General features: G+C 39.4%; 1 protein-coding gene across 4 annotated transcripts; it reads right to left on the bottom strand.

The window, feature by feature from the left end:
* Positions 1 to 1470: 1470 nt before the first annotated feature.
* Positions 1471 to 11619, bottom strand: LOC113092662 (leucine-rich repeat-containing protein 4B-like). 4 transcript variants are annotated; one of them, XM_026258356.1, is made up of 4 exons: positions 11146 to 11619; positions 8534 to 8672; positions 8160 to 8430; positions 1471 to 7444 (listed from the first exon to the last, which is right to left on the bottom strand). In XM_026258356.1, the coding sequence occupies exons 2-4, from the start codon at positions 8572 to 8574 to the stop codon at positions 5513 to 5515; spliced, it is 2244 nt and encodes a 747-aa protein (XP_026114141.1). In that variant the 5' UTR covers positions 8575 to 8672; positions 11146 to 11619; the 3' UTR covers positions 1471 to 5512. The 4 variants fall into 4 exon arrangements, with proteins under 4 accessions (XP_026114141.1, XP_026114144.1, XP_026114143.1 ...); XM_026258359.1 differs by having other exon boundaries at positions 8549 to 8672; XM_026258358.1 differs by lacking the exon at positions 11146 to 11619 and adding an exon at positions 10939 to 11123.
* Between the last annotated feature and the right edge of the window lie 1744 nt (positions 11620 to 13363).

Raw genomic sequence — 13363 nt, 5'->3', positions numbered from 1 at the left:
TCTATGGCAACTGAACCACTATATATCCAACCGAGATGGAGGGGAGCAGAGAGGTGAACTCTGGGAAGCAAAGGGGAGGAGAAAGCCAATGAGGGGAGCGGAGAGGAGAGTCAGACAGCAGGGAGAAGTAAAGGGGGGAAAAACACTGGCATGTCTTCAGAGACAATAAATACATGCATGTTAGAAAGAGAGAGAGAGAGAGAGCGGGCTATTTCCAGCCCACGGTTGTCTTGGAAACAGAGGCCTCGCTACTGATGCAGACTTTCAATGCTCACAGATGCTCGGCACTTGAATCTGATTAACAACAACTGGCGATAACTATCCCATATATCAAATATAACAAGTCAGCACAAAGACTGTGGCCTTCACCTACAGAGCTTCAGAGAACGCTCAAATAAATACAGTCACTACAGACATCCCTGATTGTATAAAGCATCACACAGATGCCATTTTACACTAATGTGAATGCAGCCAAATGCATCTATCTGTCAGACAGCAGTGTATGCAGGAAACGAGACAATGGAAAAATACAGTAACTAACGCATACAGTCAGTCGGCAAGCAGCATCAATGCAGATGATTTCCAAGAGCGAAAGCAGTATATGCTGATGCTCGATCACTGTTTTCAATCACTTGATTAGCAGCTCCCCCTCACTCACTCCTCTCTGAAGGACAGAGGGTTTCCCACATTTCACAGTTGCTATGGAAACGCTGCAACGAGGACCAGGAGTGCATGCAGGAAGTGTGAGGCGTGTAGGTATAAGGCCGCAGGAAGATTTTCCACATACAGTTTTTAGTAGCTATTCACTACTACCGGTTAAAAGTTTGGATTTTTCATGTCACTTCTGCTCACCAAGACTGCATTCGTTTGATTAAATACACAATAAAAACTGTAATATTGTGAAATACTATTGCAATATCTGTAATGTGAATATCTGGTTAAACATAATTGATTCCTGTGATGCAACTCACATCATTACTCCCGTCCTCAGTGTCACATGATCTTTTAGGAATATGCTGAATTGCTGATTATGGGTTACAAGGTCACGATAACTTTTGCTGAATGCATATAATGAAATGCAACTAACTATAAACATGCACGGTTAGGATAGCAAAGTCATTTTTCTTATTCCGCCTGGTTTTTATACTGTATGTAAAAAACCCTTAATTGAGTGCAGTGTCTAATATATAATCTGAATATTGAATAAAACATTTAAGAACCACTGATTTAATCCTTTAGAAACTGCGAATGATAGACTGAATAGCAATAAGCAATTTGACGGTTTTCTAACCATCCATGTGATATATTAGACCACGCCCCTCTACAAAAACCCCGCCTCCAACAGACAAAAGTCATATGTAAAGGAAAAGAAAGAAAAGAAAAAATGCACAAACCACACCCCATTTTTTGCGAGTCTTGATCCATGATTTCAAGAACAAAAGTCAAGCATAAAGACACATAGTCAGAATTCTAAAGCCAAAATGTCCATGTTTTATTGGTAAAGAGCATCTGTGTAGCGAATGGCACAGTGCAGAGGCTCACACGCACAGTTAAGCATTTGCCACAACCTTTGACCCGGAACTGATGGCCAATCAACTAGCTCTCCACAGCCGAACCACACAGCATCAACATAGAAAACAAAGCAAATTAACTAAAAATACTCAGTACAAATAAATAAGTAAACAGATGAAGATAAATGGAACAGAGCTGATATCAGCAGTACTGTATTTTTTATTTTTTTTTGATGCAAAAAGATGAACTTTATTTTATTTGTATTTTTTTGAGGTGTGTGTTGTTCTAAAGACAGAGATACAGAGAACTATATGAGTGAATCTCATAAAATTAGGAAAAAAATATTCACCACAAAATTGTATTATTTAGCCTATTTTTTCTTTCTTTTTTTTTTTTACACAGTGTGACATTTCATCAAAAAATTGCAACAAAAGAATGCATTCTCAAAATTGCAACTTTTTTAATATAATAATATTTGCTGCACTCACCACTTTATGCTAATTTAACTGAAAAATTCTATATATTTTTATGTATGATAGTAATTTTGGAATTTATTACAGTAATCTATAATACAATATGGGACATACAAACAAAATCAAAAGTAAATGATCCATACAGCACTAGCAGTAAAATTTATTCTATTATCATGAAATTATAGAAGGGAAAAAAATGCAATGGTCCAAAAGGATTTTTTTTTTTCTTAATTTCTTAATGCACAACACAATTCTATTAATATGGTGCTGTGGTTAAATATGGCCTGTTTTCATGAGATTCACACATAAATAGAAGGAGAGGGAAATGCAGATAGTTTCCATTCTGTTTCAAATCCTGAAGAATGCATGTTCTGCTAATGGTAAGTCAAAAAATAGAGAATATTTACATCTTTAGATTATATACATGGCAATACATGAACACATGGTCAGTGTGAGAAGGTGAAATATAGAGAGAGAGAGACGGAGAGAGACCCAATAAATAAGAGTCTACAGTGATGATACCACTTCATATAGTAGTCATACTACAATCTTTCTGTGCTGATTCAGAAACTGCTTCAACACGGGTCTCAGCCCCAGTGTCTTCATCTCAGCCAGTGAAATCATCTTAGAGCAGCTTTCGAAAATGGGGAAAGGTTTAGATGAATTGTCTCTCAGTAGCTGTAAAGGTGATGTGATTTTGTTGGCCACAGAGAGGATGCATAGATGGGAATACAATCTGCTACACGACGACACACATCTGAACGCTGACGTACTGATTCAGCGACTTATGATCTTGGGCAGGTAAGCGTTTGGCCATTTAACATTTCACAAGTTTGATATATAATATAAAAAGAGGTATGGAAAGGCTCAAATGCAAGTCTAATTCAAGCAAAGACTTCATTTGTGGGTTTAAGTCAACGTATGTTAGCTATATGCTGGTGTACTTACAAATTAATCTCCGAAAACGATCAGATATATATGCATTTAAAAACTTCAGACTTTCTCTTTCGGGAAAATGAATCAATGACTCATCTTGGACCCAGCTTTATAGCCAATAAAATACTCTAGAGTGAGAATCGTCCTCACGAGATACCACTAATTAGCAATAGCATGTAGCATATCAAGACTCATTTGTAGAAACTGATTGCTGATGTTGATTTAGCATTGCATTTGGGATCACATTGATGTGCTCTGGCAAAATCGTTCAATTTGCTAGCATTAAATAGGCTAAAATGTTACATTTTTACATCCAGGATGAATGCAAATATGCCTCTCTGTGTATTTGTTTGTTGATAAGATCACGTGCACCAAAAGATGTGCATGTTTCAATTTTCGATTTCTGGTGTCAAGGACACAAAGCGAGGCAAAGAGAACACGTTCCTCAAATTAACTAACCTTTTACTTATGTGATACTGATGTAATTCTGATCTACCTATGTTCCGCATCAGCAGATGAGGGTCAGGTGCTACAATAAGCTTTCAAGAGTATTTCCTGGCAATGATGTTGTTGCTAAGCAACTCCACTGGATATTCAAACACAAACAGCTTTTATACTGTAGGGAGAAATATGGAATGCAATAAAAGAAGCAGAAAAAAATATATAGTTTGCCCTATAATTCCATTATGAAGAATACCAGGGAGACATTTGAAGGACTGGTGGGATACAATATAAATCTAAGTATAGCACTTAATCAATAAAGGTGTCTTTAATCAAACTTAATAAAATGAATGCGAAAAACAATTGCCCAAATTTGATTCAAGAAATATCCCAGCATTTGAAAAATGATGAATCAGTTTTAACACCAACAATCTGATAAAAGATGATGAATTGGAAATTAAAAATCGAATAAAGTTTAATGCAGCAATTACAATATAACACGCATGTGGACTCTACTCCAATTAATGGCACATTGCACATTGTTATTATACAACTTCAAAGCCATTCAAGGATGAATAGAATGCTTTATGTAGTCAGCAGTTGTCGCATGGCTCCCACGAAGGATCTGTCAGTCCGCGAATCTCCTCAAAGAAAATATTCTCTGAAAGTGAGGCATACAAGTTTCCCCAAAGGATGGCTAGTGTTAAATTTTAAGCGGCCTAAGAGCGGTATTATTCCCATTCCCTGAACCCTGATTCCCAGACCCAGCGATTTGGTCTATAAACAGTATACTTGAAAATCTTTACATTACATGTCATATTGCAAAATCTTTCATCAGAAAAATCTGGACATTTTCACAATGTCTTTCATTCTCTCTCTGTTAAAAATCTAAATTTTTTTCATGTAGGTGAAATCTCCTGTGCTGCGTATCCCAGTATAATTCAAAGCTTCAATACAGCTTATTTTAAAGTCAACATGAACTAGACGCTGTTTACATTAACACAAATGCCTTATTGTGCATCGGTGCACATTATGCAAGGTAAAAAACAAAATATCTTCAGAATCTTTTATTAAAATGTAACCTGCTCCGCCTCTGAAAAACGACTTTCCATTTCGGCTACTGTCACGAATCTCTCTTGACTCCATTCTGGTATACGCCCTCTTTTCACTATCCAATCAATTCCTGATTAATAAAGTCAAGACCCGCCCTGCATCCATTGAATATCCTGTTTCACATAGAAATACTACAGAAGTTAAATGGGTTGCGAATGGCGTTTCCACGTTCTACGTTTTCCACACATCAAATGCTAGTGAAATAGCCCTTACACACTGCTGTTACTCTTCGATTCAGGCGAAAATACAAACATATGACACTCAATATCTCTTCAAACGCAGATCTGCACAGAGAGTTTACACTACGGCAGCGTGTCGGCAGGTGCTGTTGCACCTTTGCAGAGGACAGCAGCCAAGTACTCTTATTGTTCACATGGAAAGACTTCTTCTTTCCGCCCTCTCCTCTAGGGATGATGAAAGTGACCCTGAAACTGGTGTCTTTTAGAGTTCAGATTTCTGAGCTTAAGAACCGATCCTCACTTGTGCTAGATTCAGAATGTCATCATGAAGCAGAGTGAACATGAACATGTGTTCTGGATCACAGCAGTTTAAGTCTTTATTTTTGAATAAGTTTCAGTTAATACTGTCCCTTACACACACACCCACACACAGGTACACTACCTACCGAGGCGAGTACAATTAATAATGATGTCAACCTCCGGGAAGTGTAAATGTGTGTATGCTTTTATACAGGTCTGTTAGCTGCTGTACATCAGTGTGTGTACTCGGTGTCGCTGGACTGTGGCAAACCAACACTTAAGTAATTACACTACTTTAATATAGACTATATTTTTTTATACGTGGACACAACTCATAAGAACTGCAAAAAAGACGCTTGCTTTGGCACATGTGTACTCAATAGCGCCATGTCCACTTTATCAGTAAAAGCCTGTCTTTCTATTCACTGAGCGGAATATTCCATAGAATCTGTCGGAAAGGAGTTCCATAATGTCCAAGACTGCAGAAGTCTTGACAGTCACACTGGTTTAAAACCAGTCTACTTCCCTTTCTGCGTGTGCATGTGTATGCGAGCGTAATCATATCTGGGTTTCCTGAACACTCTCCTTGGAGCCATTCGATAGCAACAGCGGCTCAGTCTGCAAATTGGGAACGTGATTAAGGCATTTAAAAGTTCCATGGAAAGTAGTCGCCATTGGGATGGGAATTGGTAGAGGAGGTGAGATCGAGCCAGGGTTTGAAGGGTCACTGGAAGTCCCCATTTTCATGGTCGAAGCCTGATTTTGGGAAGAAGGGTTGGGTTTGTTGTTGAGCATTCCGGAAGCCATGTTCAAGCCCAGTACGTTGTTGTTAAAGTGGTGTGTTTTGTAGTAGTGGTTCAGGTGGTCAGCTTGCCCAACGCTCGGTAAGGTCAAGATCTCAGCGTCATGATTCCTCGGACTCTGCCTGCTTCCTCCACCAGATCCTGCACCTGTGTGGATGGTGCTCCCTCCCGTGATGCCACTAGCCCCACCGGCAGATCCGATCTCATCTTCGACGTTGATGATCTCAATGGCGCGTGCCGGGCCATGGTGTTTGTGCAGTTGGTGCTGCTTGCGAAGCTTGTAGAAGACAACCAGCATCACAGCCGCCATGAAGGTGATGGCCACAAAGCAGCCGATGATGATCTTGGTTGTCTTCATTACGTCCTCAAGACCCGACAGGTTGGCGATGTCTGTGATGGAGACCGTGAAAGAATGATCGGGTGCACGTGTAGCTCGTGGTGACAAGGAGGACAGCATTGAACCAGTGGGACCTGCTGATGCAGATGCAGCCGTCGGCCCTGGAAAACTAATGAACGTCTCATTGACGAACTGCCGTGCTGAATCGTGGACATCTTGCCCAGACTCCACAGTTTCAACTGTAACAGTTGTGAAGTAGCTGTAGCCATTGCCTGGGTCAGATGCAGAGACGTTCAACACAGCAGTTGCTGTGGTGTTGCCAGCAGAGTTGGTGACCATACAGGTGTACGGTCCTGTGTCTTGCATGGTCACGTTGGTGAAATTCAGGGTTCCATCATGCAGGACCGAGATCCGGACCTTGTAGGCTCCATGGGTCATCAAGGTTCCATTGGGGGTCAACCAATTAACAGAAGTCATGGATGTCCCAGAGCGGCATTTCAGCTCCGCTGCCATTCCCTCTGTCACATTCAGATCAGTGGGTGGCTCCACAATCACAGGTGCATAGCAGGTGAAGTCTCGCTGCTCGAGGTCACCAATGTATCTGCCCTTAGTACCTGGTGGGGCATGGCAACGTGCACAACAAGTGGAGTTATCAGGAACGGTTTCTTTAAGCCACCAGCTCAACCACAGAACGTCACAGTTGCAAACCCAAGGGTTGTGGTTCAGATGGACACGCTCTAACTGCTGCAGTGGAGTGAAGAGATCATGGGGCAACGAATGAAGAGAGTTATGGGACAGATTGAGCTCCTCCAGGTTCTTGAGGTCATCAAATGCATTCCTCTCAATGACGGCGATCCGAGAGTGCATGAGCCACAGTTTGCGAAGAGACACAAGGCCTTGGAAAGATCCAGGACGCACCACATCCAGTTGGTTTCCTGACAGCTCCAGTTCCTCTAGCCGTACGAGAGGCGTCAAGTTGGGTACATCCTTAAGCCCGCACATGCCCAGATTCAGGAAACGTAGATTCAGCAACCCCTCGAATGCAGCCTCTGAGATGAAACTGAGTTTTCGCAACTCTCCGAGGTCTAACCGTCGCAGCGATGGCACACGGTGAAAGGCATACGCCGGGAGTGTCTCTATAGGGTTGTTTCTTAGCCAGAGTTCACGCAGCTTGCTCAGGTACTCAAACGCCTGTGATGGTACCAGTGGCAGTCTATTGTCAAAAAGTTCCAGGGTGATAAGATTGGGAAGGCCATTGAAAGCTCCCACTTCTATCAGACGAATCTGGTTCTTAGACAACTGTAAAATTTCCAGATGATTTAGATGCTTGAAGGTGTCTGACCTGATCACCTGCAGAAAAAGACAAGAAGAGAATATAGTAAGATATAAAAGCAGATATATTCCGGACCTGGTTTATTGCATCTCTACTGTTACAGGTTAACCTGTTCTGCAGCAGTCCGAGTGATTAAGCCATATGTCTTTGTATTAGAATACATACACACAAAAGTTGCATCTTTGTTATTTTTGTTGCTATTTCAGTATGTGCGTATGCATAACCATCTGTCACTCTGATCGAAGATGTCTGATTTACAATGTCTGATGGTTGTAGCAATGGAAAGTTTCATTAACAGAGCTCGTCAACAACGGTTGACCAAGTATCATTAGCACTAGGGATTTGCAAGTAATAAAAATATATGTTTCATTTTGAACAGAAATAGCAAAGTGGCAGTTAAAGGAATATCTTTGGTACTTGCACAATTACTACTGGTTAAATTGATTGATAAGTTATAGGAGCAGCATACCAATGAAATGGTTAACGTTCTGGATTAAAATCAGAGCAACTTTTTTTTAATTTAGTAAACTGGTCCATATTTAATTTTCTATTGATTTTAATCTGACAATTTCTCCTTTTTTTAACAATTAAATAAAATTTGATATTGCATGGTCATTTTCATACCTACCTATTTGTTTTTTTTTGTTTTTTTTTTGGATAGTAAGGCAGTTTTCATGTCCAGTTCTAGGAGAAAACATTCTATACACCTGTTTAGGGTATCAAGGAGGTTACCTGTATGGAGTTCTCCTGGAGGTTGAGGTATCGGGTATTAGACGAGATACTCTGTGGAACTTCATTCAAGCTTTTTCTGGTACAGATCACTCGACTGGCTTGATTGGAACAGCTACAGGGAGAAGGGCAGGCGGGACTGGCTTCAGCCAATCTAGGGCCGAGGAGGTGTGGCCACAACAACAGTTGGACCAACCAGATGAGGAGGGAGGGGCTGAAAAGGCCTGTTACCATAGCAGCCTGCATGGCAACTGAGTCATGTCCTGCCCCTTTCCTAAAAAATAAAAAAAGGCAAACAGTGAGTGCCAAAAACCCTTAAATGGAAATGGAAGTGTAATTATAAAAACAGCATCCACAAAACAAGAAAATAAATTAACTTTTTTACGATTAACTTGTGGAATCGGGTATCTCGTGGCATCAAAGTGTAATCCACAGAGTTGTCAGCAGCACTGGATGCTGCTACGGGAGTCTTCTGTTTTCCATCAGAATCATCACAGTCAGCACTGGCCTTGCTTACTGGAAGAAAATACACGGTAGGGGTAACGAGAGAGGTCAAAAACTGCATATATGTACAGCTTATCGTATTTCATATACTGTAGCTAAGGGTGTGAGGGTCAGTACATCAGCAACTAAAAACTCTAACCTGTGCAATTAAATGTTGTGACCTCTAGCAAAACTGAAGTAGAATTTAAATGAATTTAATTTTCACTATTTTCTTTGCTTATTTTAGTACTTTTAAACCTTGAGTAAGTAGTCATAATTGTAACACAAAACTCGTAATTTTTATTTTTTCTAGTCCATGGAAGAAAAAAAAAGAAACTTTTAGATTTGGATTGATCTGGCCTTGCGTTTTAGTGTTTAATTTAACTAGTGGTTCAGACTCTGTCAGAACAATGTTGCACTAAATTGTATTTGTAAATAAGATTTCTTTATTAAACATGCATAGATGAGTGGTTCTGTAAACATAAAAATTGATTATTAGAAAGAAAATGCTAATATACAAAAATACAATATTCGCATTGTTACTTGGAAACAGACATTCCATACAAATGTGTGCTTGTAACCACTGTGCATATGAGTGCTACAACTGAAGAGGTAAACAACTCTCATGAACACTGATGTTTCCTATAAATAAATACAGAATAATGCTGATATTAAATAACCCTTGACGAATGCTGGATGACAGTAATGCAATAGCAGCAGAATTTGTTTGTATTAACAGCCTTACAACTAAACATTTAGGAAACATTTAGGAAGAATGGTGTTTATAGACGATAAAAATGCAATAGCCTAATTTTAGTAAATACTGCTTATATAAAAAAAAAAAATGTTGTTAAGAAATAGATCTAGATCAAGCTTTAAGATGTAAATTGGGCAGAAGACCCTTATTATAAGATGAGACCTGGTGCTTTTCATTTTTCTAAACCAAAGGTCATCAAGCATGTTCACATACAGTCGGAAATAATCTCGTCCTACAAACCAGACAAAGCAAGAAAACAATGTTTGCATGATTTGAAATTAAACAGTTGTTTTTATGTTATAAAGTAAACATTCGGGAACACAATTAAAGGTTTTTAAATTCAAAGCAAGTTTAGGGCAATTGGCAAAAATGTAGGTGTACAGATCGCTCTCTATTTTAAAAAAAGAATATAAAACATACTACAAACCCCATGCACAAAAACAATAAATAAAAATAAAATCATATTTACATGATATTTGAAATGGTCAGGGCTATGCTTGCCAAAAGCATTATAAGCTTAAGTCGATCGCAGAGGTATTTCCAATGGTCTCTGCGACTAACTTCGCTTACGATGCGTTTGAGAAACGCATTTCAGATTTTGATCCATTTTGACATCAAAGCGTAAACGGGCATGCGCAGAACGCACGCGCGCACTGAATAAGCCTTCGGTACACCGGTAAAGGGGATTTTAAATGCAGATCGAAGTAATGAGAAAAACTCATTCCAGACGGTTTTTGTTTTAAGTGGTCTTTGCCTGTAAACATTGTGCATGTAAACGCGCTCATTGTATGACTTCAGGTAGGCTATGATATATTTCAAGCTAACACAAACCAATTAAAAATAAATAGATTTTAATATTGCATTGTCTCGTAATATGGCTTTAATATCTTTGTCCATCACACGCAGGCACATCTCGTTTGTGTGTGTGTGTGTGTGTGTCACAGGTGCGATGGTGCAGCTTCACTGTAACCATGACAACGCTAAATTGATTTGCAGATGCTGGGTGTCGGAATCCGGTTGGGTGGCAGCGCTCTGTTTGCACTACGGTTTCGTTAAAACCAGCCACGGGCCAAAGAAACGAGTCGAATACCCTAATTAAACATCTATTTCATAAGCCATTATGTTGATTATTAATTAACCTTCATAAGACATCAGATGCGGCGATCTCCATCATGACAGACCGAGTCCGCAGTGAGTCTGTTGCTCTTGTATGACGGTAAATCGGTGCATCTGAGTGCGTTAGTGACTGCGGTGTCTTAACGGAGACCGTCGTACGAGCGTGAAATACACAAGTGAGGCCCCAACACACACAGGCGCGCGCGCGCTCCCTCGCTCGAAGACGCGCAACAAAATGGCACACGGGTGTCTGTGTAATTCACGGATAATGAGAAAGAAAAATGCAAATCAAGCCAAGCCGTCATTTGCATCGCCAGCCGCTAAATCGTCACAACGGCCAGATTAATTTCTATAAATAAGCATCGAAATAAATTAATAAACTGCATAGCTAAATAAATAAAACGAAGGCTGAATGAAAGATCTTACCGTTCTCCTCTCATGCATCCATCACATCATCCGGTTCCTCTTCTAATGAATTATGCACATTATAACCATATGGAAACTTATAAAACCTCATACATCAAATCAAAACGGGCGCGCGTCAATCATTCATTCAGCATGAACTACAATCAAACCTATTGATCCATTTCACAGCATTGTGATGTCATGCATCTGATCAAATGAATACCGTACCTTTTCCTTTCTCCTCGACGGATCTTCTTCTAATGATTTCCTCCCCGTTGATTCGGTGTCTCTCACAGATCCGGAGCGCGTCAGTGCGCGCGGACACGGTGGATGACGGTGAATATACAGTTAACAGATCATACCACCGCTGAAACAAAAACGCTCGCTGTAAAGTGTGAAAATCGAATGTGATTTGATTATCCGGGGTAGAAACCTACTGGCGCATTTTTCTAAGTGTATGCAAGCAGCTCGTGCGCGTTGTGGCCGTACAGAGGGACGGATGCTGCACCCAGCGCAACATCTTACGTAAAGTCCGTAGCGACGATCCTGAATACAGCGACCAGCTGAAGAACGGACCACTGAGACATGCACAAAACACACCTGCTGTAGCCGGTTTCCATACATCCATGCATCCGCTCATCAGTCCATGCATTCATGCATCCATCCTTTCTTTCATCTGCTGGCACGACTGTGTAGGACGACTGTCAGATCCTTTAGGCTTTGCGATTCTAATCATGCACTACTGAAGCTTAACATATATATTTTAAAATGGCAAAGCTATTTGTCTGAAACAGTGGTTCAGAGCTGCTTTTGCTTTGTGTTACATCATTAAATAAATAATCAAACACTGAAATTTGTTAGTACAGTATATTACACTGAACTGCATAAACAGATATAAATGATTTAATAATTACAAATAATGCAAGTGAACCTGGATTTAATGTCATCTTGGTCATAATTTCTTGTATCTCTTGTATTTCTTGTAAATTCAGTTCAGTTGCGTTTTCTTGTTAAATCTCGTTGATTCTACCTTATAGCTAATATTTGCATTAAAACTGTTTTTTTTTTTCATTTTTATGAATGATTATATATTATAATTTTATGATTCATAGTTAGCATAGTTTTACATTTCTGTCTGCAGTCCAATTATATCTTGCATGATATTTATGCATTTGGCAGATGCTTTCATCTAAAGCAACCCACACTGCGTTTCAAGACGTACATTGTTACTCATGCTTTCCCTGAGAATCGAACCCATAACCGTGATGTTGCTAGCACCATACAGTACTGTTTGTTAGAACAGGTAATACTGTGGCAAGTGTGACCCAGCCATTTAATTTTGTGGACTAAATGAATTTTGTGATCCAGACAGTCCCTTTCATGGGGGAAATAAATATGGCTTTCATGGGGTAAATATTTAGTTCACAAAATGCTTCAGTAAGTAACAGCATTTTGACATGAAATACAAATTATTTCATCCCATAATCATCCACCATTTGAAAAGCACTTATCTAAATGATGTTTGAATAGCCAGTTTTGTAACTTGAGCCTCATATAAACAACATTTATATTTGTTAATTGCCACCATTGTTAACTGTTGATATCTATGCGTTTGTAATAGACAACTCACACTAAATGGTTGCCAGAGATGACAACCATGATGCAGTAAGTCATTTAAGTTGATCGTTTCAAGTTCAGCTACAGGGTTTTCCATTAGGGGGTCTGTGAAAGCCCTGCCCGTAGACAGACATAAAACAGATCATTTTCTTTGAATATATATTTACACTCAAATAAAAAAGGTACAGAAACTATATGTATATATAATCCACATATCCTGTGTATTTCTAAACATGTCACGTGAATAGTCAGGCCATCCAAAATGTAGATGAGTTTGTTTCTTCATGGGAACGGATTTGGAGAAATTTAGCTCTTTGTCATCTCTTGCTCACCAAAGGATCCTCAGCAGTGAATGGGTGCCGTCAGAATAAGAGTCCAAACAGCTGATAAAAACATCAGAATTAATCCACACCACTCCAGTCCAACAATTAACATCTTCTGAAGTGAGAATATACATGTTTATAAGAAACAAATCTATTGTTAAGATGTTATTAACTTCAAACCACTGCTTCCAGCCAAAATATAGGTCCTCTATATCCATCATATTGCTTTCTTATTGAAAAAGACAAATCTTGAACAATCTTGTCTGAATCAGAAGAGACATCTGCACAGATCAAGCACTGTTTACATGCAAAACAGTCAAAAACAGTTCTTGAGAGATATGTACGGATTTTGATATGAGAGACGACAGGAGATGGACTTTTTCACTGGAGGAAGCATTATTATGGATTATGGACTGGAATTTAAGTCAGAAATTATGGTTTGAAGTCTAAGATATCTTGATGGATTTGTTTCTTACAAATACGCATCTTTCAACGTCACAAGACAT

This window comes from Carassius auratus, unplaced genomic scaffold (assembly GCF_003368295.1).
Source record: "Carassius auratus strain Wakin unplaced genomic scaffold, ASM336829v1 scaf_tig00214714_1_2670353, whole genome shotgun sequence".
Classification (NCBI taxonomy): domain Eukaryota; kingdom Metazoa; phylum Chordata; class Actinopteri; order Cypriniformes; family Cyprinidae; genus Carassius; species Carassius auratus.
This window is presented reverse-complemented; position numbering and strand designations above follow the sequence as displayed.

Excerpts from the sequence above, each read along its gene's own strand:
- LOC113092662 (XM_026258356.1), bottom strand. The coding sequence starts at position 8,574 with ATGCCACGAGATACCCGATTCCACAAGTTAATCGTAAAAAA. Across the intron at positions 8,431-8,533 it reads CACAAGTTAATCGTAAAAAA|GAAAGGGGCAGGACATGACT; the intron begins GTTAATTTATTT and ends TTTATTTTTTAG. Across the intron at positions 7,445-8,159 it reads TCCAGGAGAACTCCATACAG|GTGATCAGGTCAGACACCTT; the intron begins GTAACCTCCTTG and ends CTTTTTCTGCAG.